The sequence below is a fragment of the Pleurodeles waltl genome, chromosome 4_2, assembly GCF_031143425.1.
Source record: "Pleurodeles waltl isolate 20211129_DDA chromosome 4_2, aPleWal1.hap1.20221129, whole genome shotgun sequence".
In the NCBI taxonomy this organism is placed as follows: domain Eukaryota; kingdom Metazoa; phylum Chordata; class Amphibia; order Caudata; family Salamandridae; genus Pleurodeles; species Pleurodeles waltl.
In genome coordinates, this window is record NC_090443.1 from 347,965,259 (window position 1) to 347,990,881 (window position 25,623).

General features: G+C 44.9%; 1 protein-coding gene across 3 annotated transcripts in view; it reads left to right on the forward strand.

The window, feature by feature from the left end:
• ABCA4 (ATP binding cassette subfamily A member 4) overlaps positions 1 to 25,623 on the forward strand; it is a 1,046,570-nt gene that overhangs the window by 643,521 nt on the left and 377,426 nt on the right. For all 3 annotated transcript variants that reach the window (XM_069231419.1, XM_069231421.1, XM_069231420.1), the window contains 3 exons: positions 10,849 to 11,073; positions 13,833 to 14,010; positions 16,478 to 16,609. In XM_069231419.1, the coding sequence (XP_069087520.1) occupies positions 10,849 to 11,073; positions 13,833 to 14,010; positions 16,478 to 16,609 (535 nt within the window). The remainder of the gene's footprint in view (positions 1 to 10,848; positions 11,074 to 13,832; positions 14,011 to 16,477; positions 16,610 to 25,623) is intronic.

Below are 25,623 nucleotides of genomic sequence, written 5' to 3' on the forward strand. Positions count from 1 at the left end.
TGTCTCATACGTCCTTAGGGCAATGCCGAGGTGAGGATTGTCTATAATAAGATAGGTAAAAGGGCCAACAAGTGATTCATTTCAAAACAATAATATTAATAGAATGTTGCAATTACTCTGTGATGTCTAAGAATGACATCCTAAATGAATTTATTTGTGTTTAATACCCACAAAACTTTTAAAAATAGAATCAGGAGCGGTGTGGCCATAATGGCCGGCAACCAAGAGGTGCTTCCTCATCTCTCTGACACGAATAGCTCTAACCACGCTCTTTCTGCTGAATTCTTTGTATCCCCAGCCTCCCCTTCCTAGTGAGGAGGGGCCACAGTGGCCACCAGGGCATCCTGAGAGCTGCTTTTTGACTCTGACCACCCCCGGCACTGACAAGGCTCCTTTCGGTGGCAGCGCCCATGGGAGGAAGATACTAGGTATGGGCCACGACAGCCACTAGGCACGTCCCCCAGAGCGGATCTGCACCTGTATGGTTGAGGCATCGGAGCCCTGGATTGCCAAGGGACCTCCTCAGCAGCTTATGAGATGGTGGTGAGTGGCTCCGCCCTTGACGAAGTGAGCCTTGTGATGCCCTGGCTCTTCTGCTCTCTGCTAAGCGGCTGAGCAACATGATGGTGACGCCCTCCCCTGCCTCCTACATTTAATGAATGGGCAATGCATGAGACTGGGGCAGGCTCTGAAGGTGCATTTTGGCAAGGCACATCAGTGGTACGGCTGACCTCCCTGCATCCTTCGCCCACTCCCTTCTAGAAGCCTCACAGAGGCAGCATACCCCACCTCTATACTTGGGGGCTCTAGCTTGATTCAGGGAGTATCAGGGCACCCTGGCACTTACCTGGTTCAATGGTGTTTCCTGGTCTTGTGAGGTCGCTGCAACAATGTCCGCAACCAGGAGCAAGAAGGACCACTCCCTCCAGGACATGCTAATGCATCCTTCGGGGGGTCAAGCAGGATATAAGACATCTGGAAGTGGAGCTGAACACTCACCGGAAAAGGATGACACAGATAGCTCACTGACACTCACTTTCCTGGGGGCTTTATTCGCCTTCCTTTCTGATGACCTACAGGCTGTCAAGAAGGACCTTTCAGCGGACTTGTGAGGCATATGCTGCGACTTGGATGGTGTCGGGCAGAGGGTCTCCCCATTAGAGGATACAGATGCCGGCCAGAGTGAAGAGATAAAATAGCTCCAACAAGAAATCACCTGACTCAAAGATCAGCAACTGGATCTTCAGGCGCATACAGAAGACCTAGAGAATCAGTCTAGGTGGAATAATATCCGCATCTGAGGGGTGCCTACTAACGCCGAAGGAACTGACTTAAGGAAATATATTATAGCCCTGTTTCTGCATATCCTGAGTGAATCTCCCGAACAGTAGACTAAATTTAAGCAACTTCACTGAGTGGGCCCTCCACAACCAGGAAAGAGCCCCAACAGATGTTCTGGTGTGTCGGAATCATACCCCAATACTGTTGCAAGTACTGGAAGTATGATTCCATGCACTCTAGGGACTCCTTAGAGGACCACCAGTATTGCTACCACCAGTCTTACAGTGTTTTCTGGGCAGCCCAAGCTGCTGCCACCCCGCAGACAGATTTCCGCCCTCCTGCTGCTCGATCTGATCAAGCCCAGGAAGGCAGAACAAATGATTTATTTTGGGAGAGGGCGGTAACACCCTCTCCCTTTGGAAATAGGTGTGACTGGCTTTGGAGGGGTAGCCTCCCCAGGCCACTGGTATGCTTTGAAGGGCACATTTGGTGCCCTCATGCATAAACCAATCCACACCAGTTCAGGGACCCCCATTCCCTGCTCTGGCATGAAACTGGACAGTGGAAATGGGAGTGACCACTCCACCGTTTATCACCACCCCAGGGATGGTGCTCAGTGCTCCTCCAGAGGGTCAATGGGCTCTGCCATCTTGCTTCCAAAGTTGGCAGGGAACTCTGGGAGCATCTGAGTGGCCAGTCCAGGTACGTGACGTCACAGCCCCCTCCTGATAGGTGCTTACCTGGCTAGGTGACCAATCCCCCTTTCAGGGCTATTAGGGTCTTCCTCTGGGGTGGTTCCTCAGATTCGGCTTGCAAGACTCCAGCAGGATTCCTCTGCAACCTCCACTTTGTCTTCTGGCCACTGGAACTGTGACTGGACCCTCCACGACCCGAGAATGCTGCAATCAATGAAGAAGACTTTTCTGCAACATTGTTTCCACAACTCCTGCCAGCTTTGCAACATTTCCCCAGCTGTGCATCCTCAGAAGACAGCAACCTTTCAGCCTGCACAAGAAGAAGGAGGAATCTCCCTTGGAGTGAATGAGTCACTCCGCTGCAACCGCAGGCACCTACAGCAAACAACAACCCTTCATCTTGAGCTTGCTGGATCCTGCATCATGGGTGGTGATCCAGAGTAATCCTCTTGGTCCTCTCTGCCAGCTGTCCAACTTTGGTGGAGGTAACTCTTTGCCTTCCCAACCAGGACAGCACCCCCATGCACTGCGTCTTTTTCAGCTGCCTAGGCTTGTTGACATCTCCTCCAAGGGATCTTCAAGTGACGTGTAGCTCCAGCCACCAGCACTCCTTCCTGCAAAGCACAGCCTTCTGCATGGCTCTCCGGCGGCGTGGGATCCTCCTTTGTAGTGCTGCGTGGACTCCTTCTGCGACTCCTGTGTCCCCATCCTATGGGACTCCTGTTAGTGCTGTCACTGTTCCTGTGGACTCTCTGCAATGCTGAGGGTCCCTTGTGACCCCCCCCTCCTAGGTTAAGTCCTCCTGGGCCTTGCTAGTCCCCAGTGGCACCACTTTTCCACTAAGCACGAGTTTGCCCTTGCCAAGGCTTGTTGGTAGAATTCCTGCACCGACACCCATCTGCAATCTTCTGTCCAACGTGGGACATCTTCTGCATCTATCAGGAACTCTTCTCCGGCTCTAGGGCTGCATCGCTGACCTGTTCTTGCTCACCATCTACCAACCCCTGCAAGTGCTGCTGGATGGGTAGTAGCTCCTACTCCTCCTGGACTCCACTGTGACTTTTGGTCTTGGTCTCCTCTCTCCACAGGTCTTCTTCTTCAGGAATCCACTGTTGGTTTCTTTCAGTCTTGTCTGGGTATCTTCTTTTTCTTCTTTTCATTCTTTTGGATGGTTTTGGGGAAATCTAGTGATTTACTCCTGCTTTCATGGTTGCTGGGGGGTACTGTGTTACTTATCTCTGTGGTTTTCTAGTACTCCCAGCTCCCCTCTACACATTTCACTTACCTAGGTGGGGGTCCTGTGTTCACATTCCATTTTTTTATAGGGTCACTATTGGGCACAGTTTTTAACATTTTCTATGCCTATTTCTGATTGCTAATGTATATATTTTGTGTATTACTTACCTCCTATTGAAGGGTTGCCCTTCTAGTATTTTGTGGTATTGTGTTCCAAAAATAAAGTATCTTTATTTTTGTACAACTGAGTGTTTTCTTGCATGTGTGTAGGTGCTGTGACTACATTGGTATTGCATGAGCTTTGCATGTCTCCTACATAAGCCTTGGCTGCTCATCCACAGCTACCTCTAGAGAGCCTGGCTTCTAGACACTGCCTACACTTCACTAAGAGGGTATACCTGGACCTGATATAAGGTGTACGTACCTTGGGTACCCACCACACACCAGGCAAGTTTCCTACAACTACTTATACCCCTTTCTGCCTTTGAAGTAGGCAAACTTCAAAGGAAAGTCTCTGTTGTTGACAAGAACCTGCCTTGCTCAGGCCTGACCCCAGACACAAACCAGGGGTCGGAGACTGCATTGTGTGAGGGCAGGCACAGCCCATTCAGGTGTAAGTGACCACTCCTCCCTCCACTCTAGCCCAGATGGCCAATCAGGAAATGCAGGTTGCACCCTAGCTCCCTTTATGTCACTGTCTAGAGGGAATTCACAACAGCCCAACTGCCAGTCTGACCCAGATGCGGAATAAAGAAGCAGGCAGAGGCTCAAATGGTTTAACGAAGAAAATGGCCACTTTATAAAGGTGGCACTTTCAAACTAACAATCTTAAAAACAACTTCACTAAAAGATGCATTTTTATATTGTGAGTTCAGAGACCCCAAACTCCACATCTCTATATTCTGTCAAAGGGAAACTGCACTTTAACGATATTTAAAGTCAGCCCCCACGTTAACCTATAAAAGAGATAGGCCTTGCAATAGTGAAAAACGAATTTGGCAGTATTTCACTGTTACGACCTGTAAAACACATTAGTACCTGTCCCACCTTTATTATACACTGCACCCTGCCCATGGGGCTCCGTAGGACCTACCTTAGGGGTGCCTTACATGTATGAAAAGGGAAAGTTTGGGCCTGGCAGGTGGGTACACTTGCCAGGTCGAATTAGCATTTTAAAACTGCACACACAGACACTGCAGTTGCAGGTCTGAGGCATGTATTAAGGGCCACTTATGTGGGTGGCACAATCAGTGCTGCAGGCCCACTAGTAGCATTTGATTTACAGGCCCTGGGCACCTCTGGTGCACTTTACTAGGGACTTGCCAGTAAAACAAATATGCCAATCTTGGATATACCAATCACCAATACAATTTACATAGGGGGCACTTGCACGTTTTCACTGATCAGCAGTGGTAACATGTGCAGAGACAATAAACTAGCAAAATAAATCTGAAAAAAATAAGGGGAAGAAGGCAAAAAGTTTGGGGATGACCCTACAAGAAGGGCCATTTCCAACAAATTCCAACTGAAATCCTACACAAGTCCTGTACCATGCACCCACTTCATTTCAGAGGACATGCTTCTTTGCTCTTCCAAGATCTTGCTGCCATAACACTCCAGAGGCGACATGACTACCACCCTCTCACCACCCACTTATAGAACACTGACATCTCAGACTCCTGGGGTCACCCCTTCCGGATTATCTTTCATCTTGAAGGGAAATTTCACCAACTCCGATCCCTTCAGGAGGCCTACCGTGTGCTGGATATCGAGGAACCCTCCATGGAGGGTCGTCCTGCCAACCCTAGGGGCGAGACACCACAGAGACGGCCGAGTGGGTGGCAGCCAAACCACACCACTGGAGTTGCGCACTTAGATACAGACACTATGGCACTCAAGTGCAAAGCAGTTTTGGACTCACTGTCTGGGGATGCCGACAAGCCGGTTGCATCCTAAAGGTTCGGATGCATAGGTGTGATCAACTCCTTTTCGGGCTGAAGAGCTCAAATAGGCAGAGATGGCACAGGAGGGTCCTGGAGTCCTTCCTTGGATTTGGCTTACCTGCCTGGAACACGTGCTACTTATTGTTTCCATGTTTGATGGACTGTTATATGTTTTTGATGATGATGTTTTTATTATGTTTGTGTAAGGAGGTTTCGGGGTTCTCCTGGTGTCTTAAGATAACATGGTCTTCCTTTGGCCATCTGTCCAATTCTGGGATGCATGGTAGTGGTGTGCGAAACCTCCATGGGGCGCTCTCCCTCTGAGCACTCTGGGGGTCTATTCCGGGTACTCGTCTGCTCCTCCTAGTCGTATGGCCCTTAAAATCCTCAGTCTTAATGTTCTGAACCTCAACAACCCACAAAGAGTTTGGCCATTCTTTCTTTCCTTGAGCAATCTGGGTGCGATGTTTGTCTTCTCCAGGAGACTCATCTACTTTCTAAGGATGTCCATAGGATGCACTCACACTGGTTCCCACTCCAGCTTTGGGCCTCTTGCTCTTTTAAGAAGGGTGTGGTTGCCTTCCTTTTTTCACAAGGCTTCAAGGGGAAAATTCTGTCCACAATAGTGGATGGGAAGGGGTGTCTTTTGGCGCTTAGGCTTAAGCTTGGTTCCTTCCACTTCACTTTGGTGCCCCCAACACACACCAAGAGGCCTTCATCATGAACTCTCTAGCACCAATGCTCCAGACTCCAGATGCTGCTTTTCTAGTGTGGGGGGGGGGGGTATGAATCTAGTCATGGATCAAACAGGCGCCTTCTCAGCCGCTGGCATATAGTGCCCTGTGGAGTGTGGCCTGCAGGGTGTTTGGCGACACTTACACCCTAACTCTAGGAACTACACATATTATTCTGGTGCCCTTAAGACATATGCCCATAATGATTACTTTTTCACCATACCTACTATGTTAGAACTTATAACTGATGCATTCATTGCCCCTTGCTTACTCTTTGACCATGCCCCTCTAACCTTAACACTGCACCTCCCCTCCTGCCGGCCTACCAGCTGCCATTGGCGGGTACAGGAATCCCTCGCCAAGTCCCTCACAATGGTCACCTCTATTTGGCAGACGATTGTGTCGTACCTCTAAATCAATGACAGTGGGAAGACCCCTTTGGTGTCTGTTTGGGAAGCCCTGAAATTGGTGGTACGTGGAGAGTATACGCCGCCGGGAGAAGTGGCGCAGTTGGAGAACACTGAGTTTGGAGGGAGCTTGAAAAAGCCAGGCTTCTCCTCAAGGGCGTGGATTTTGAGAGGGCAGAATATGCAAAAGTGTATCTTAAGCATACATTTTATCTGGGTAGCAATTGGTGTGGATGCATGCTGACACATTATCTACGCAGCAAAACTCACACGTGGTCAGTCAATATTATCAGTACCCCCACTTCTGAGGAGCCCTGTTCTGCTGAGGGCATCGCCTCTGCTTTTAAGGCATTTTTCGGTTCTGTCTATGCGGCTGATGGTGCTCCCACCGACGACTCCTCAATCTATCTCCGATCTGCAGCTCTTAACCGCCCTACCTGAGGCAGAGGCTTCCTTATTGGACCCACGTATCCAGGTGGAGGAGGTGATTTCAGCAATCACTTGTCTAAAGTCGATGAAGTCACCTGGACTGGACGGCTTTGCCTCACAATTAATTTTTTTTTTGTTATGACCTAGCTCCACTGCAGACCCATCTGTTTAATTCCTTCGCAGAAACTGGTTTGCCCACAGATTCTATGCTGGATGCCGCCATCAAGGTAATATCCAAGCCAGGTAAGGACCGGGCCTTGTGTGGATCATATAGACCCATCTCCCTCTTAAACATTGACGTGAAACTATTTAGCAGCATTTAGCGCACCGCCCAATCCTCTAATGACCAGTCTGATTGACCCCGGACTAGGCTGGATTCATTCCTTCCCGACAATGCAGCGATAATACCAAACGTCTTCTACATCTTATTGATAAGACGCATTGTTTGCGTAAGGAAGGTCTCTTATTATCCATCGATGCGGGGAAAGCATTTGATCATGTGCACTAGCCATACCTTTATGAAACGTTGTGTTGCTTTGGTATTGGAGTACTATTTTGCAAGTGGGTGCAAAGCGTTTTCAGTGTCCCTAGAACCTGGGTCAGAGTCAATGGTGTCTCTTCCCCCTCCTTTTCTGTCTGCGTATGCACGTGTCATGGATGCCGCTATCCTTCTTCTCTTTGCTTTGCATATGGAGCCCTTTGTGCAGCGAATGCGGCATAGCTCTGAGATAACCAGGACCCCTTTTGGTGGTGTGAACGATGTCATTCTGTCCATCACGGTTCCCTTAACTTTGCTCCTCGCGTTGGTAACTTAGCTCCACGCCTTTGGTCTGGTGTCGGGATTTAAAGTCAATCTGCAGAAGTCCAAGATTCTGAGTCTTTCTGTTAGCCCTGCTCATAAACAAACTATAAAGTATATTTTCCCATTTGAGTGGACAATTTGAGCACACCATATCTGGGCATATGCCTGGCCTGGACCCTCCCTAGAACAATGAAGGATAACTATACGAATCTGACCTCTCAAATCTGGAGGGATCTATCGACGTGGTTTCGCCTTTGCCTCTCCTGGCTGGGCAGAATAGCAGAGGTTAAAATGACCATCCTCCCACGCATCTTATTTTTGTTTCTGACCATGCCACTGACTCCACCCCAGACGGTGATAAGCTCCCTTCAACTTGACATTGCCAGGTTCATTTAGGACAGCAAGAAACCACATCTTTAGCAGCATCTTAAGTCTCAGCTGAAGTCAGCAGGTGGCTTTGTTGCTATCACGCGGCTCAGCTGTGTTATGTTACAAAATAGAACTGACCGATGTCAGAGATACAATGGTCCTTTATGGATCAATCCATCGCAGGTTCCCATATTTGGAAGGAAGTGTGGCTTCCTCATAAGCACAGGGTATGAGGCTTATACTTTTCACAAGTCACACCCGTGATGTTTGCAGTCTGGGATTTGGTGGTGGTCAGGGCAGGCTTCACTACCTTCCCTTTCCCTATGACTCCCAAACTGGCTAATTCCGGTTTTGCTCCTGGGCTGCAGCTGGAACAATTTCGAAGATGGTGGGAGAGAGGATGCAAACAGATGGGCAGTCTTTTTGACACTCAGGGGATTATACACTTTGACCAACTAACATACAACTATTCCTTGACAGACTCAGATTTGGTGCACTTCCTCCAGCTTCGCTACTGGGTGTCGGCTGGAGATTAGGCCAGGGGCAGGGTGACCGTTGTTTCCCTTTGGGAGATGGATCCTGCTTAAATGGAACGACAAGCATCTTATATCTGAGCTTAATGCCTTCTTGGGCAGAGAGGAGAACCCACCCAAAACTAAGGAACAGATTCGCTGGGAAGCTGAGCTAGGTAGAACTCTCTCCGCTAAGGAGTGGGGTGATATTTTTACAGGGCGACCACACTACATATAACATGGCTGGTACCGAATCTGCATATAAAATTGTCTCCTATTGATATCTGACCCACCACGAATACATCAGTTGAATGCAGAGCGTTCAAAGGAGTGCTGGTGGGGATGTGGCAATACCAGGGTCTTGTCCACCTTCTGTGGCACTGCCCGAAGTTCTCTCGGTATTGAAACCAAGTCCTGCAAGATATCGACACAGCCTTTAATACCTCTATTCCCTGCATACATGATACTCGGCCTCCCAAATCCCCTGACTTTCTCTTTGTGTTCTGTCAGAGGGAGGCAAATGGCTTTGGCTTTAGCAGCAGTTTATCGGGCCATTCTGTCTCTTTGAGGCACTGACAAACCACCAGAACACACCTCCTAGCTCACAAACTTTGGTTTGAATTGGGGATGGAGAGGGTGGTCCTGACGGCGGGGTTGGATTATGCTACATACACTGACCTGTGGGCTCCCTTCACATGCCTCCTCTATTCAGAATTCTGGGAATTAACGCGCCCTGCTTACCTGCGACTCCTGCCTTTGAATCCAGGCCTGTCCCTGCAGTTTGAATCCAGCTCCTTCACACCGCTCCACTCACTCTGCATCCGCCCCCTGATTCAATGCAGCACCATTGCACCTGTCCCCTTAGATACTATAGCTTTGTGGTTTGTGGAGGGGGAAGGGGGTTCTTTTCTTTTGTTCCTTTGAATATTCTTTATTGCCTTATATTAGCAGCCGGACCCAGGATTGTAGGCACTTACTGAATGTTTGCTTTAATTCGCTTTCTTTGCACGCATGCGGCCGGCCTTAATGGTTGTAGGCGACAATTCTGTGTACTCACTTGATACAGGCGATATTAATAAAAAGAATGGTTCCATAAAAATAGAATCAGTCACGTAAGTAGGTGTATATGCTATTTTCCAATTTATATTCAAATAAAACAAAAATAGTACAGGGGTTTCGAAATCAATGATAGCTCACAGTACATGGATAATGCGCATAGTAGTACAGCTAAAGTCATGCAAAGTTTTTAACTTATGACAATGTTCCCATGCCCACTTTCACATTTCAACCCCAAAGTGTTTATATTTTGAAATAGAAACAAAACTCACAAGGGTGCTATAAAGTGTCTATAGGAAAGATTGGCTGTGCGTCAACTCTAAAAATCGAAAGGAATAAAACGTAATAAGGCATACACAAAGGTTTGTTTGATATACCATACACCTGCAGTGATACGAGCAGCAGAATGAAAAATGCTGCTCTTAATTGTGTGAGGATAGAAACCATCACCTGCATTAAAAGACAATAAAATCAGCGGGTCACCTGGAAAAGATAACACCAAAAACTTTTTCAGTAATATTTTCCACTAAATGTCTACGTAAAAGGTCTGGAATTGGGAACTGCATCCGAAAAGGGCCAAGTATTTCTCTGTCTTGGTTATTACTCTCCATTCTGGGGCCCAAAACGTGTGAATTCTAGTTACTAGAGGCAACTGGCAGCGTAGATGAGGAGCATTGTTCACATCTTTCCATCCCGCTCCCCTTAATTTGTCTCAGGACCACTCTTCTTGCTCCTAAGGAGTGCCCTGCTCATAATGGTGGGGCCGGGAATCTGTCCACCTTGTCACTGGTTCCTACACAGCTCTGATTTCCTCTGATGCCCGAAAGGAGCCCCAGATTCAGAGGCAGCCCTCACAGCCTGCGTGTATCCGCACATCAGTTATCACGAGTGACCATCCTCAGGAGTCATGAAGGTGCGGTTAGATGTTTCACCCAGAGCAAAAGTTACCTTTTAGTGAGAAGGGTTGCATCAAAATCCGTGCCTAGGAATGTGAAAGTAATTCCACATTTATTTATTCTAAATGACTTCCACTACAATGAAATAAAAGTCTCTATTTGTTGCCGATTTTTTAGAACAAACTAGAGGAGAGAGCATCCAATGTGATTCTTTCATAGTCTTTCATTTCAAAGCCATTTTAATCTTGTAAATCTTGGGACCGCCAGCCAGAACTATTATTTCCAAGATACAGTAGATTGTTAAGTGAAAGCCCAGTTTTTCCAGTAATGTGTTCCCTCTGGCATGGAGTCACGTTATAGCCTCATTTCCAGGGTACAATATCTCTCTTACCACGTTTGAGCCTATGTTACAGAGATGAGGTCACATGTACTTATCTTTTCTGAGACCCACTTCTTAATGTATCATGCTCTTGATATGCCCATTGTAGAGAACGAGGAAAACAAAAATGAGATCGCCAAGGAAGATGAACAGAATAATGCATTTGAGAAAGCAACTCAGAAGACAGAGAACAAGGAGAAACACGCCCGGGATGCAGCAGCCTGCAAGCACATAGAGAAGAGGGTTAAGGAAGAGGCACGAGAGAGAGAGGAAAAGCAAAGAAGAGATGAAGAAGAGAAAGAGCGAAAAGACAAAGACGAGGTGACAAATAAAGGTATGGTATTGTGTAAGGTATTGTATTGTAGTTTAATTTATGAAGTACATGGATAGCATGCCATCATGAGGGGATGCTATAGATGGAAAAGTGTGTGCTTGTCATGTGACCTACACGGGTAGTGGTTTGATGTCCTGTCGGAGGACCAGAGTTGTGCTATTATCATGTGTTCTTCTGCACCTCGATGTAAAACTGAAGTGGAAAGAACTGAGGCACAGGATGTATAAGCATTAGAGCAGTTGTATGTATGGGTAAAGAACATTAGACCCAGAATACATGATTTAATAGAATCACTAATTTCTTGAGCATGTCCAACTTTGTTTAGATGGGAATTGATCTGGTTCTGTGGAAATTATGTTTCCCTTTTTTACTTGCGAATTCGGAGTGCCTTCTCCTATTCTCTTCCTATGGCCGACAGGCTTATTTTAATGAACTTGAAAGACTGGTGGCACAGAATGGTTTACTGTAGAAATTATTCAGGTACTGTGGATTTTCACTGTTAAGTATGCTGAGAAGTTGATGCTTTCACTGGTAACTGTTGTCACTGTGCCATCCTTACCTTTGTACTATGTGCATGTGTTTTTTTAATAAAATTACTTTAAGCCAATTTCCAAGAAGACACTGTGCATGTAGGGTCTTATAGTTTTGCATTTTCAAATACAATTATGGATCAACACATCCCAGGATGCAAAGCGCTGTTGCCTGAAAAGCCGGGTCTGGAATTAGTTGTTCCTGTTGACATGAGGCCAGCAGTCAACTCTAACTATTCTCAAAATTGACCCTAACTCTGGAAGGTTATCGTCCCTAAGGGAGGAGGGCAGGTAACCTTAGGTGACCCACAACTCAGATAATTCAGTACTGCTGTACACGGATGTTACCACATCACCTGTTGAGCAAGCGTTGTTGTTTCAGCTTTGTAGCTAGAGATGGTGCGGTGAGGAGTCCGGAGTAGCTCAAATGACCCCGGTGTAGTGGAGCAATGAGATCCTGATGCAATGTACTCAGCCTTAGGTCTTACAGCCACAAATGTTAAGCAAATAATAAGATGTTATGAAAATAAGGAAGTCAAGGACTGGTCGAGAATGATGTAATGATAGCTTGATCAAATTCCGAAATACCCTTCCGAAAAGAATGCTACGCTAGAGGGCTGTATTCACAAGGCATTGATATGGTGCAAATTAGGAAATGCTTGCCTTTTCAAAACATTGGAACCTCAGCAAATCTTGAAAAGTCTGGAGGATCTTTGAGTCACACTTGAGCAGATCTTTACAAATTATGGCCCATATTTATACTTTTTTAGCGCCACATTTGCGCCGCTTTTTGACGCAAAAGAGGCTCAAACTTACAAAATACAATTGTATTTTGTAATTGAGCGCCGCTTTTGCGCCCAAAACTGACGCAAATGCGGCGCTAAAAAAGTATAAATATGGGCCTATATTTGCACAAGAGCTTCTGTGTGAACTATAGTAAATACTGAATATTGAATCTGGGCATAATTTTCTAAATGGCTACAACACAAAAAAAATTACAGAAAATATTTATTCCAGCAATCTATTAATTATTTTAAAATATGTGCACTGATTAACCTGCACTTGATGTTCTGAAACTGTGCAAATGGCGCAGCTCTTATACAAGAATAGGACATAGCTGTCAACTTGCCTATCCCATTAGGATGACTTTAGCCAGTCCTGGTTTTGCAGCCAGCAGAACTAAGCGGCTGAGGCTTGAAGAGCAAAGTGAAACTACAAGGCCTCATGCTTAGTGCTGTTGGTTGCAAAACCTACAGCGGATAAAAAAGTATCCTAGTGACACGGAGGCAGTTACCAACTCGCTGGAGCATCGCCAAAATTACCTGTTGCAAACTCCTTCTTATAAATCTGCTCCTGGTTATCTTTTTTGATATCATTGCACCCATGTGAGGATGGCATGGAAGCCCAGTGCTCTCTGGCAGTTGCGGTCGTGGGTCACTTCAATTGAACCAGTTTCGTTACCAATACTAGGTTACCATGGCTTTCAAGAATTGAAATACCAAGGCTGAAAATTGTATTCTGATGGCATGCAGTGGCCTGTTAGCACCAGGCATTAGCCTTTAGCCTTCCTCTGACATGAGTGAGCTATCTAGCACATAGGTACAGCCCTGCTCAATCATCTAGGGGTAGCTAAGAGCAGCAGTCAGATCCCCTATCGTGGTACTTGCAGCTCCTGTGGACTATTTTGCACTCCTGTGGTTTAACCAATCTGGCAATTTTACTTTGAAAAACGAGTGTCTTTAATTTTTACTAGTTTCATTAGCTGGCAATTTGCGCAGCTACGTTATCCATAAGGACTAATTAAAAATAAAGCCCAGGAGTACAACAAGAGGCAAGCATGATGTCTGGCACCACTTCCTGGAAAAGTGATTTAAGTGAAATTTTAAAACTTCTGTGCAGCCAGAAGTAGTAATGTGAGGGATAAGGAAGCAGTCATGGTCACAGATTGGCATATCTCATAACGTGTTGAATTGTAATAGCATGTAATAGTACTGCATTCTAGTAGACATTCAATCCATCAATTACGTTTATCTCCCACTCATATATTAATTTGTTAAAACATCCACTGCATTATTTTTAGACAGCTCTAGTCATGCAACCAATCACACAGCAAACGTCTATTTCATCCACGCATGCATTCAACTCTCCTCCACGCAAAAAAGCACCAGAATTGTCATTTTTTTATTTGCCTCTGTTTTTCCTTTAACCTCTTTCATATTTTCTTTCAAGCAAACTCATTTTTCGAGCCAGAGCCACCAGGTATGATTGCTGGAGTCCGGGTTCAAGAGCTGGTGAAAGTTTTCCCGAACACCTACAAGCCAGCTGTGGACAGAATGAACATCACTTTCTATGAGGGCCAGATCACGGCCTTCCTGGGTCACAATGGAGCAGGGAAGACAACAACCTTGTATGTACTCCCACTTCTTATGTCTATCTTTATTTACTACTCAGGTAGATTACTAGTTGACCAATTAGCATTGGTTATTGTTGGATCTGTTGCATCGTGGGCATTTTTGGACATTGGAGTCATGCACATTCGGCGGAAAAAGGAAATCTCACTGGTCAATGGAGCATACTAGATGAACCTAAAATATAGCATTAGCCACTAGTAACCCGTTCCAAAAAGCCTCTGGAATTTTATCCCTAACATCAGAGTATATCTAAAAATTCAAGTGCGAGCAACTGAATTCATTAGTACATGGTTAACAGATTTTTTGACAGTGGTGCAGTGTAGAAATTAGTTAGTCTCAAGCTCCAAGAAGATTTCGGGTGTGGTCCGCCCCGTGGACATGACGTTCTCTGAAAATGACATGGGAATGACCACATCCTCATAGATCAATGAACCATGCGTAAATTACTCATTTACTCATTTTGTATAGGACTGTCCAGGCACCATCCTACACCCACATAGTGTTCCTTTGAGTTCATAAAGTAGGTAACAATCTTTAAAAAAAAGTATCTTGGGGCCATTTACAATGCTGTGGCTTTGTTGCAAGAACAAATGTCGCAAACGTATCCTAGCCTTATAAACTCATGAGGGTGCTCAATCTTTGCAACCATGTCTGTCATTCCTTCTTTCTCTCCTTTCCATTCTTTTTTGCCTTCCTCTTTCTGTCTTCCATTCTTTCTTTCCTTCCTTTTCCCTTTCTTTCTTTCATTCTTTCATCCTTTCATTACTTTCCTACTTTCATCCTTCTCTCTTTCACTTTCTTTCTTTCTTTCTTTCTTTCTTTCTTTCTTTCTTTCTTTCTTTCTTTCTTTCCTTCCTTCCTTCTTCTCTCATTCTTTTTTCTTGTCTTCTTTCCTTCTTTCCTTCTCTCATGTCTTCTTTCTTTCTTTTGTATTCTTTCCTTCATTCTTTCCTTTCATTATTTTCGTCTATGTTTTTCTTTCCTTCTTTCCTCTTTTCTTTGCTCTTTCTTTCTTGCTTGGCAGTCAATGCTACAGCTACTGAGTTTTTTAAAGTCTGTTAGCCAAGACCTTTTGATTTTACCTATAGGTAGGTGTTTTCAGCCAGACTTAGTCCATTAGTCTGTGGTTCTGTCATTCACTTTTTTTCCATCCACTCGGGCATGCACCAAGGAGCAATGTGCCAGCTCATTTCAGCAATTGGAGGACTTCGCCATGAGATATGGGTTGCTGCCCTTTCACAAAGAGCACATCAACTCACAAAGTAGTTCCCATCAGTGCTAGGGAGTACTGTGGCAATATGTGCGTTTGTGAGACCAAAACAACATTTTTGCAATTGGCCAATCTTTTTGTTAAGATTGGTGTGGGCCCAGCGGCTTACTGTACAATAAAGCTTTTCAAAAACCATGACAAAACAAGAATTGCCAATGGGCTGAATGTCAACACCATACCCATGTGCTTTACCAATGCTTTTTTAGTATGGGTGTTTACAAACCCCTCTTTCTTTGCAGTCAGTAAAAGAAAAGTAAAGTGAATATTGTGACAATCTTGTTGGCATACAGGGAGTGTAAAGGGAAAGGATATAGAATGTCATTTTTTGTAACAACAAAATGGAAATACTTTTATATTAACTTTGTCCATTCAGCAGCTAGGAATAGAAAAGCTCAAATAAATCCTATTTTATGTAATTCTGAAATGTGATAGACACAGAGATTGTAATAGGATCAAAACAATCAAGACACCTTACTCAGTGATGCACAAAAGATAACCAGATTTCCACACATCATCAGTTGTGTATAATAATAGATTTATCAGTAAAACTGTCTGTGCAAAGTTCGTACTATTTTAATGAAAAATGTGCTGTCTGTAAATGACAGCGTGCTGCCATACGATGCTTAACATTAAAAAACTGACCACCTGGGCCCATATTTATACTTTTTTAGCGCCTCATTTGCGTCGTTTTTTGATGCAAAATCGGCGCAAACTTACAAAATACAACTGTATTTTGTACGTTTGCGCTACTTTTGCTGCAAAAAAAATGACGCAAATGCGGCGCTAAAAAAGTATAAATAACCGTTAAAGCTAGGTGAGTCGGAAGAGTTTGGGAAGCACTGCTTTAGAGCTCCCTGCGGTTCGTCTTCTGCATCTACGTACGTTTACCTACAGCTGATAAATTCGAAAAAATTGTCTACTTTGCTTCCAGGTGAGATACACAGAGATTTCTGCGTGCTTCATAAGGCCCGATGACGATTAACAGGGAGAAGTCTGGTGTCACCCGTGCTTCGTTGACACACAACCAGAACCTATTTACACCACATAATGTGGAAACAAAATCACGCTATTTCAGATATTCTGTGGAGGCGCGCTTTTGCCATCTAGCGTCTGAATGGAAGAATGCACTTATCCTCAAAACTGTCTGATGGCTAATTGATTGCATATTTTTTCTTTGTATTTTATTTTTCTAGGTCGATCATAACGGGCTTGTATCCGCCCACACATGGCACCGTATTCGTCCGAGGTAGAGATATCCAAACCCATATGGACACCATCCGGCAGAGCCTGGGAATGTGTCCGCAGCACAATATACTCTTCCAACAGTGAGTGCTCTCTCAATCCTTGTTCTGCAAGAATGGCCTGTTTTTTATATTTTATTTTATATTTTGTTTTTTTGTTTTTGTACCCTAACGTTCCCAAATCTATTGTTCCTCCTGCTAGCAGAACTGTAGAGGAAAAAATACAATCACAACAAACGAAGCAATAGATTTTATAGAGAATTTGCCTTGACATTTGAATCATCACTGCTTTTCTCCGAAGAAGTTGTCTCGAGAAATTGTAAAAACAAATTGAATTGGGGCAAACGCAAATTAATTCCTAATAAATGCAATTCATTTGAAAATTAAATCACTTTTTTTATAGAATCCAATTGATTATTGGAAAAATGTTTTGTCATTTCAAGTGAATCTCTTCATACAAAATATGGGCCTTATATAGAGCTTAGCAGAAAGGGCATTCCATTGGCAACTGCAACACGGTATCTCCTCTACCACACCCTCGGACCACCTGCCTGATTCACAGGCAGGCAGACTTCAGTATCTAAATTACAGAGCCTGCTTCTGCTCCGTTGCTGAGACTGTGTTCCTACCACCAGCCTGATTCAGAGTGGGCTGTCAGATGGCCAGTTTTCACTGTTCTTCACTTCTGGGTAAATCATGGTGGTAAGGGATTGCAAAAACATTTAAATGACCCCCACACCCTAGGAGACAACTCTCATTGTGTGGGAGTCATTTGTTTTTGATTTTTCAAACATGCACTGTAGCTTTGAGAGTTTGCTACTGAATAACCAAACACATTTCAGAAATTTGATCAATGTCCATCAATTTGACAACACCATTCGCTAAACTTATAACACTTTTACAGGAACTGCCACGACAGTGGTTCCTGCCAATAACTAGAGATGAATGCAGAGGATAGTCACTCCATCAGACCTATGGGTTATTTTATTGCCCTGATGTAGTATAAACTGTGTTCTGCACTCTAAACCAGGCCTTAAATATTTCTGGACAAAAACAGTTTGATTCGTAAAAAAAAGCGATTTGACATTCCAAATCCTATTTCAACAAAAAAATGTCTAAATTCCCAATGGAGGTGAACAAGCAGCCTTTTATATTTTTCATTCGGGTTTCCAATTACCCTACTTAAAATGTTTTAAAAAATAGTCCTGCTTAAGTTGAGCATAACATTTAGGCACCACCTTTTTATGCAAGCGCAAATGCCGCCAAGTGGAGAAAATATGGCGACAAGAACCCTCTACAACCAGCTTCTCCACCCTCAAAGTTACCATTCGCACCCATCACCAACTCATACGCACCGCCAAAAGAGACCACTACAAGACACGCCTTGACAACAACTCTCAAAACAGCAAAGAACTCTTCACCATCATTAATGAACTAGCCAAACCCAAAGCCAGCAACATAGACCCTTCACACACCCAGCCCCTATGTGACGCCCTCTCCAACCACTTCGACCACAAAATCCCGGACATCCACAACAGCTTCATACCACACACACCCACCACACACACCCCTCACTCACCCAACTCAACCCCCACTCATGATCCCCCACCACACTCACCACCTGAGCCCCCACCACACACGAAGAAACCGAAAAAAACATGAACCCCATCCACTCCGGATCCCCCTCCGACCCCTGTCCACATCGCATCTACAACAAAGCCAGCCCAACCATCGCCTCCATACTCCGCGACATAATAAACTCCTCCTTCGACTCCGCCACCTACCCAGACCCCTGGAAGCACGCGGAAATCACCTCTCTCCTAAAAAAAACCAAAGCCGACCCAGAGATCCTCTCCAACTATCGCCCCATCTCCCTCCTCCCCTTCCCCGCCAAGGTCGCCGAGAAACTAATCAACACCCGCCTATCCCACTACCTTGAAGAAAACACTCTTGACCCCTCACAATCCGGGTTCTGCAAGAACCACAGCACGGAAACCGCCCTCATTGCATGCACTGACGACATTAGGCCCAAAGTCGACAAAGGCGAGACCGTCGCACTCATTCTCCTAGACCTCTCCGCAGCCTTTGACACTGTCTGCCAACACACATTCCACACACACCTGCACAACATAGGAATTCGCCACAAAGCCTTAGACTGGCTCACCTACTTCCTCACTGACCGGACCCAGAGAGTCCGCCTTTCACCTTTCCACTCCACCACCACCAAGATCATCTGCGGAGTCCCCCAAGGGTCCTCTCTCAGCCCCACACTCTTCAACATTTACATGATCCCCCTAGCCAACATCCTCCGATCACACGGAATCACTATCCTCTCCTACACAGATGACACCCAACTCATCCTTTCCCTCACCCGCAACCCCACCACTGCCAAAACCAACCTACACGCAGCTCTCCTCGACACAGCCAACTGGATGACAACTAACCACCTCAAGCTTAACTCCAACAAAACTGAGATCATCATCTTCGGCCCCAGCAAAACCATATGGGACGACTCCTGGTGGCCCACCGCCCTAGGACCTGCACCCAACCCTGCAAACCACGCACGCAACCTCAGCATCATCCTGGACACCTCTCTCTCCATGACACAGCAAATCAATGCTCTTACCTCCTCCTGCTTCCACACACTCCTCACTCTAAACAAATACTTCAAATGGATTCCTCCAGAGACCAGGAAGACAGTCACCCATGCACTCATCAGCAGCAGACTAGACTACGGTAATGCCCTCTATGCCGGCACCACACTCAAACTCACATGCAAACTCCAGAGAATCCAGAACACAGCCACACGCCTCATCCTTGGCTTCCCCCACCACAAACAAATCTCACCACACCTCAAAACCCTTCACTGGCTCCCCATGAACAAGAGAATCACATTCAAGATCCTCATCCACGCACACAAATCCCTCCACAAAACCGGCCCGACATACCTCAACGAAAGAGTGAACTTCCACACTCCCACCCGCAACCTCCGATCAACCAACCTCACCCTAGCCACAGTCCCCCGCATCCAACTCACCACCACAGGAGGCAGGTCCTTCTCCTACCTCGCCCCCAAAACCTGGAACTCCCTCCCCACCTACCTCCGCAAAACCAAAGACCTCCTGCTCTTCAGAAAGAACCTCAAAACATGGTTTTTCAAACAGTGACCCTCCTGCTCCCTCCCCAAGCGCCTTGAAACCCTCACGGGTGAGTAGCTCGCTTTATACATTTTTTTGGATTGATTGATGCAAGGAGCACATTTGATTTTAACGCAGCAGTTGTTTTAGAGTGTACTAGATCTATGCTTTTCTTTCACCAGTTTTATATTAAATATATTTTATTTATTATTTATTTAAATACTTTGTAAAACGCTGACATCACTCCTTGACTGTCGCTTGATTGCAAAGAGGTACTAAATTAATTGACAGTAAGGAGTTTCCATGTGTCCAAGGCAAGTTGGCATTGATATCTCAGGCTCATGTAAGCGTGTAGGTTACCATAGACAATCAAACATTCCAAAATATTTCTTTAAGTTACCAGAGGCTACTGCAGCGGTATATCCAGAAAAATCACATACCTTCACTGTGAATCAAATGGCACTGAGTGAGGGATGCTCGGGCTCTTGTTTGAGAGTTTGCTTCCTCACGAGGGAATTCTGAAAACAATGTGGCCAGTTGGTGCCTTTTAGATCTCTCTTCTCAACTAATTTGTTCAAAAAGTCAGTGGTTTTCGAGGTAGTTCTGTGTGGGCGTTCATTAAATAATCCTATTACTCAGTGGTTGCCTACTGTGGCTGACCTTCCTCAGAAACATTAAAAAAGAGGCACTCCTTCCAATAAAGGTTTGACAAATAGGCTCACAGTTGCATTTTGAAGAACAATATCACTAGAAAACCTGTAGGTTTCACAGACAGTTGTGTAGGGCCACCCTCGTGCAAGACACGGCTAATCCACAACAGGAATGTTGGGGGTGTGGTCTCACATTCGTTTTCTCTTCTTCCCATGTTTCTCTTATCTTTCTTTCCATATGTATTTCCTTCTTCCCATGTTCTTTTCTTCTTTTCTTCCTTCCTTCCTTTCGTTTATCTTTAATTATTTGATTCTGTCTTTGTTTCAGTTTTTCCCTTTTTATTTTTACACCGTTTGTTTCTATCATTCTTTCCTTTTCTTTATTTCTTTCCACATTTCTCTCCTTGTTTAGTTCTTTTAATATTTTTTTTATTCTAAGTTCAGTCAGCCATTTTTATTTCCTACTGCATACTTCCTATCCATCCTTTCCTTATGTTTTCTGTCCGTATTTTTCCAACTTCCTTTTCTTCTTTCACATCTCCTTTTTATCTCTGCTTCCGCCTTACCTTTCTTCTTTATTTCATTCCTTGTCTATTTCCTTCTTCCTCTTATTTTTTTATGCCTTTTCCATTATCTCTGGTTCTTTCTTTCCAGCTTTCATTTTCCTTTCTGCCCTTCTTTCCACCCTTCTTTTTGCCTTTTTCTATGATTCCTCCTTGCCGTCATATTTCTGTCAGTTATTTTTCCTTCTTTGCGTTCTTCCTTCCTGCCTTCTGTCCTTTCTTTTTCTTTGCTTTTTTCTCTTCATCATGCTTTCTGTCTTTTGTTCTATTGTTCTTCATTCACCCTATCTCCCTTTTTGTCTTTTCACCATCTGACCATCCTTCTCTCTATTGTTCCATCCACCCATCCATCATCTCTCCATCCAGCTATACATCCGTCCATCCGTCCATCCATCCATCCATCCATCCATCCATCCATCCATCCATCCATCCATCTCGAGTCGTCCTTCTCTCCCTCTCTTCTTTAGTTTCTTTCTTTCCATTTATTTCCTAACTTAAGAATGTCATCGTGCTATTTTCTTTACATTAGACAAGCTAAAGTGGGGAGTTCATGGCTCCCCGTTGAATATGACACAGATTAAGTCAGTATTATAAAATGGTTAATCAACATTCACATCATATGTTATGTCCATTAATGTAAATAATATGTTTGCAAAAAGTATGTTCAAATAAACATGTGAAATTTCTGGAACACAGCTGTGTTTTTGACATGAGTGCATTGCACTGCGTCTTACGCATGAAGTTTGGAAAAACCAACTGGTCCACACGGTCCACACGTCCGAAATGCTTAAAAGGTCCGTTATGGAGCTCAGTTAGGTTAGGTTGCAGTTTTGTAAAGGCTGCTTACTACCCTGAGAGTGTCGTGGTGCACTAGGCCTGAACTGCAAGCGTATGCCAGGCCAGATGCCAACAGGTATCTGTAGATTGTTTCAGGTTTGAAAGAAACCAGGCTTCGTGATCCCTTACCTGCTGAACCTTGCAGTTGTTTCCAGTCCTTGTTGTTTATTTGTATGAATTATTGTATTTCATCGACCCCTCGAATTTTATTACTTGTGTTCTGTTCCTCATCTGTTGTCTCCTCTTCAAGAGATGCCCCAAACCCATACATTTTACCTGAATCCTGTGGAAAGCACTTCATTTAATTGACCCACTGCAGTTTGTACACGGGCTGATTTCAGTGGCAAGTTATTCTGTTGTTGTTTCTCTAAGATATGGCTAAATAGCTCCAGTGATATGTTCTTGTTTAACCAAAAACCTTCGTCCTTGAGAATAGACATTTTGAGTGTAACGCTTTGAAAGCAGTGTTTGGAATGCTGCCCCACCCCTCCAGGTGCAAATCATGCCAGGGCCTGCTGTCTTTATTTGGCAGGAAAGGAGATCACATATACGGGGCATTTCAGGTGCCAGAATTGTTAAGCCTGTAGATTCACTAGTGACACAAAATGTGTAACAACCAATGGCAATATGCATAAACAAACAACATTTTCTAACTGTAACATAAACAACATTATTTATTTTGTGAAATGCCCATGTGATATGGTATACATAGGACAGACAATGCAGCCTGTGAAGATACATCTTCTTCCACACAGATCCTGCTTAAGTGCCATGTGTCAGGGACACTAACGGTGGATCATTATAGAAAAATGAATCACTCTGAAGACTACTCATGTTGGTCAATCATTTTTGTCACACAGCACAAATATAGATGCGGCTCCATTACTACAGTTTTTGCCAGAACAAAGGCAAAAATGACTGAGAAATTCATAGCAGCCATATGTGGCTTAAATGATTTGGGTGAGATTTGGTCTTTGATATGATTGACGGGTTGTAATTGTAGACATCTATTCCCCAACCTGGCACCTTGGATAAGATATTTATCTTCATCAGAACTCTTAATTGTAAAGATGGTTTATGGGGGTCCCCGGGTTCCAGTAATGAAAAAGTGGGGGTTCACAGAAGTCAAAAGGTTGGGAACCACTGGTTTATGTCATTTTATGAAAAACCTAAAGTAAAATTGTTTACCTTTCACTTATACTGAATGGTGACTAAATCAATGAAGTCTAGTTAGAGGAGAGGAGTTTTAGTGCCTTTTTTGAACATTGATTAAATCTTAAGGTGTTCTAGAAAAAATGACAAAAAATGACAGTGCCACTGCACCCGTCGCACCCCTGCAACTCCGCCGGCTCCATTTGGAGCCGGCTTCCTCGTTGCAGGGGCTTTCCCGCTGGGCCGGCGGACGGCCTTTTGGTGGTCGCCCGCTGGTCCAGCGGGAAAGTTGGAATGACCGCGGTGCGGTCATTCGGCGGTAACCGAATGGCGGGCAGCGACCGCCGCCCGCCGCGGTCAGAATGGCCGCCATAGTCTGGTTAGGATTAGTTCCGTTCACTGGTGTGTCAGGTTTAGAGAGATTAGCATCTCGTTTGTGCGTTGGTTCCCAATTTTGAAGAACATTCAAAGGAGCTCCTGGTGAGATAATTCCTGAGAGGAAGAAGATGAAATAAAGAGAAAATTAATGCTTACCATTGCGTCGTGATTAAAGGCTGAGAAAGGCAGTGGAAGCTGTGGTATTTTCCCTCTGGTCACACAAGTATCCCACATGGGAAAAAGAAAACAAGGAGAAATATTTAAACAAAGGTCAAAATGGTATTGGAAGCACAGTTGTATGTGATGTAACTAATTTTCAAACATTTTAAGAACAGAAAGACGAGATGCGTGCTCTCGGTTGATGATGTCGTGGGGAACATTGCGGCCGCCTGAGGAGTGCAGCCGGGAGCTCTCTCGCTCCGGATGACTGCGGGTTGCATTAACATGAGCACAGGGAGCACGGGCGGCATGCGGACTGCTGTGCCTGAGTTTGAATTCTAAGTCGCCTCTTACATGTAGCCTATGTGGGGACTGAAGGCTGGAGCTGGCGTTGGTCCTGGTTTGGAGGAAACACAGAGGAGCAGCGTCTCAAGGTCAGGTGTGTGGGCGGAGGCTGTTTTGAGTGTGCGTAGTGGGAGACGCTACTCCATCTGTTGCAGCCTCTGTGGTGTGAGCGCTGTAAGCGCTCCAAGAAGCTTTTTCCCTTGAGAAGAGAAAGTCCTCGGGAGCAGAGGGCCGAAGCGATTCGCCTGTGCAGAGGACTGCACTCATATGACTCTGGCCAGACGGAGGGCTTGTGTAGCCTCCAGAGGCCCCCTGACTGCCCCTGACCAACAGACACAGAGTTTACCTAAAGGTAGGGGGGACCCCCAGAGCTGAACACTGGTGATTTATATATTAAACAGGCAATGGCGGATTTCGGCCTAGTGGATATTGTGCGATGGAAAGGGGGAGAGGGCCCAAGATTTACGTTTAATAATAGAAAGTACAGTCATCCGTTCAGGATAGATTTTTTTTTGGTGCACAATAGCCTAGACGGAATGGTTAACCATGTAGGCCATGCCCGGCTTATTTTTCAGATCACTCAGCAGTCAAGCTACATGTCATCTTCAATACACAGTCCTCTAACCCTAGGTGGTCAGTAAATTGGGCTCTTTTCCTAGACGCGTTGATTGTTGAAGGTTTTAAGTATGACACAAAGGAATTTTTTTAATGGACTGTAGATCTTCCACCTTACAGTTGGTGTGGGACGCATATAAAGCTTTAATCAGGGGAAGACTTATTAATGCAGCAGCTTATAAGTATAGGGAAGAGAGGGAGCAGCTGAAGAGCCTAGAATCTTGAATAGCATCCCTTCATGAAGCAATGTCTAATATACACCAGCTGGAGGATAATCAGCTAGTTGGCCTGGAAGCCCAACTGGTAAAGGCCAAAATAGATTTGGATCTATTTCTTGAAAAACAAAACAGAAGAAGATGGGATAGCAGATGGGATGCCCACCATGAATATGGGGAAGGCTGTACCAAGCTTTTAGCGTGGAAAACTAAGATGGACCATACTAAGTACTATATTACATCGATTAAATCTGAGGTTACAGGATCCCTCACTGTACGGGGGAATCTGAGATAGAGGAAGCTTTTACATCCTTTTTTCCGAAACTTTATACAGATGATTTGGAGGTCCCAAAGGAGGAGGTCAGAGGATTCTTGATGGGGATTCATCTTCCCTGTTTAGATGAAAAAGAGCCACAGCAGTTGGAGAGAAAGATTGAACGGAGGGAGGTAGATGATGCAATGAACAACTTGAAGAAGGGGAAGGCCCCTGGCCTCGACAGTCTGCTGAATGAGCTTTACAGTTTGTTAAGTGACGAGCTAGCACCAATTATGCTGGAGCTGTTTAACCTCCTTTTTTCTGAGGGTGCTGAAGTGCCAAAGTCCTGGGATGAAGCTGTACTTAGTCTGCTTTTAAAACCTGGTAAGGGTGCAGCCCAATGCATGTCGTACCAACCCATTTCACTATTGAATTCGGTTTATAAACTTTATACATATATTCTATCTAAAAGGCTTGAGAGACCGGCTAGTAGGTTGGTCCATGAGGATCAGAAGGGTTTTATCATAGGAAGACAACTATAAACTCACTCATGATCTATTGGGTGCGGTACACTTGGCAGTTCAGGAGGGGGCTCCTTTAGCGGTTCTCAGTTTTGATGTGGCCAAAGCCTTTGATTGGGTGAACTGGTCTTTTTTGCAGCTTTCCATGGAAACCTATACATTTGGGGTAAACTTTAGTAGGGCAATTAAGGCTCTGTATAAACCCCCGACAGCCAGCATACTGATTAACGATAAGGTGCCACAGAAGTTTAGGATTGGGCGAGGGACTCG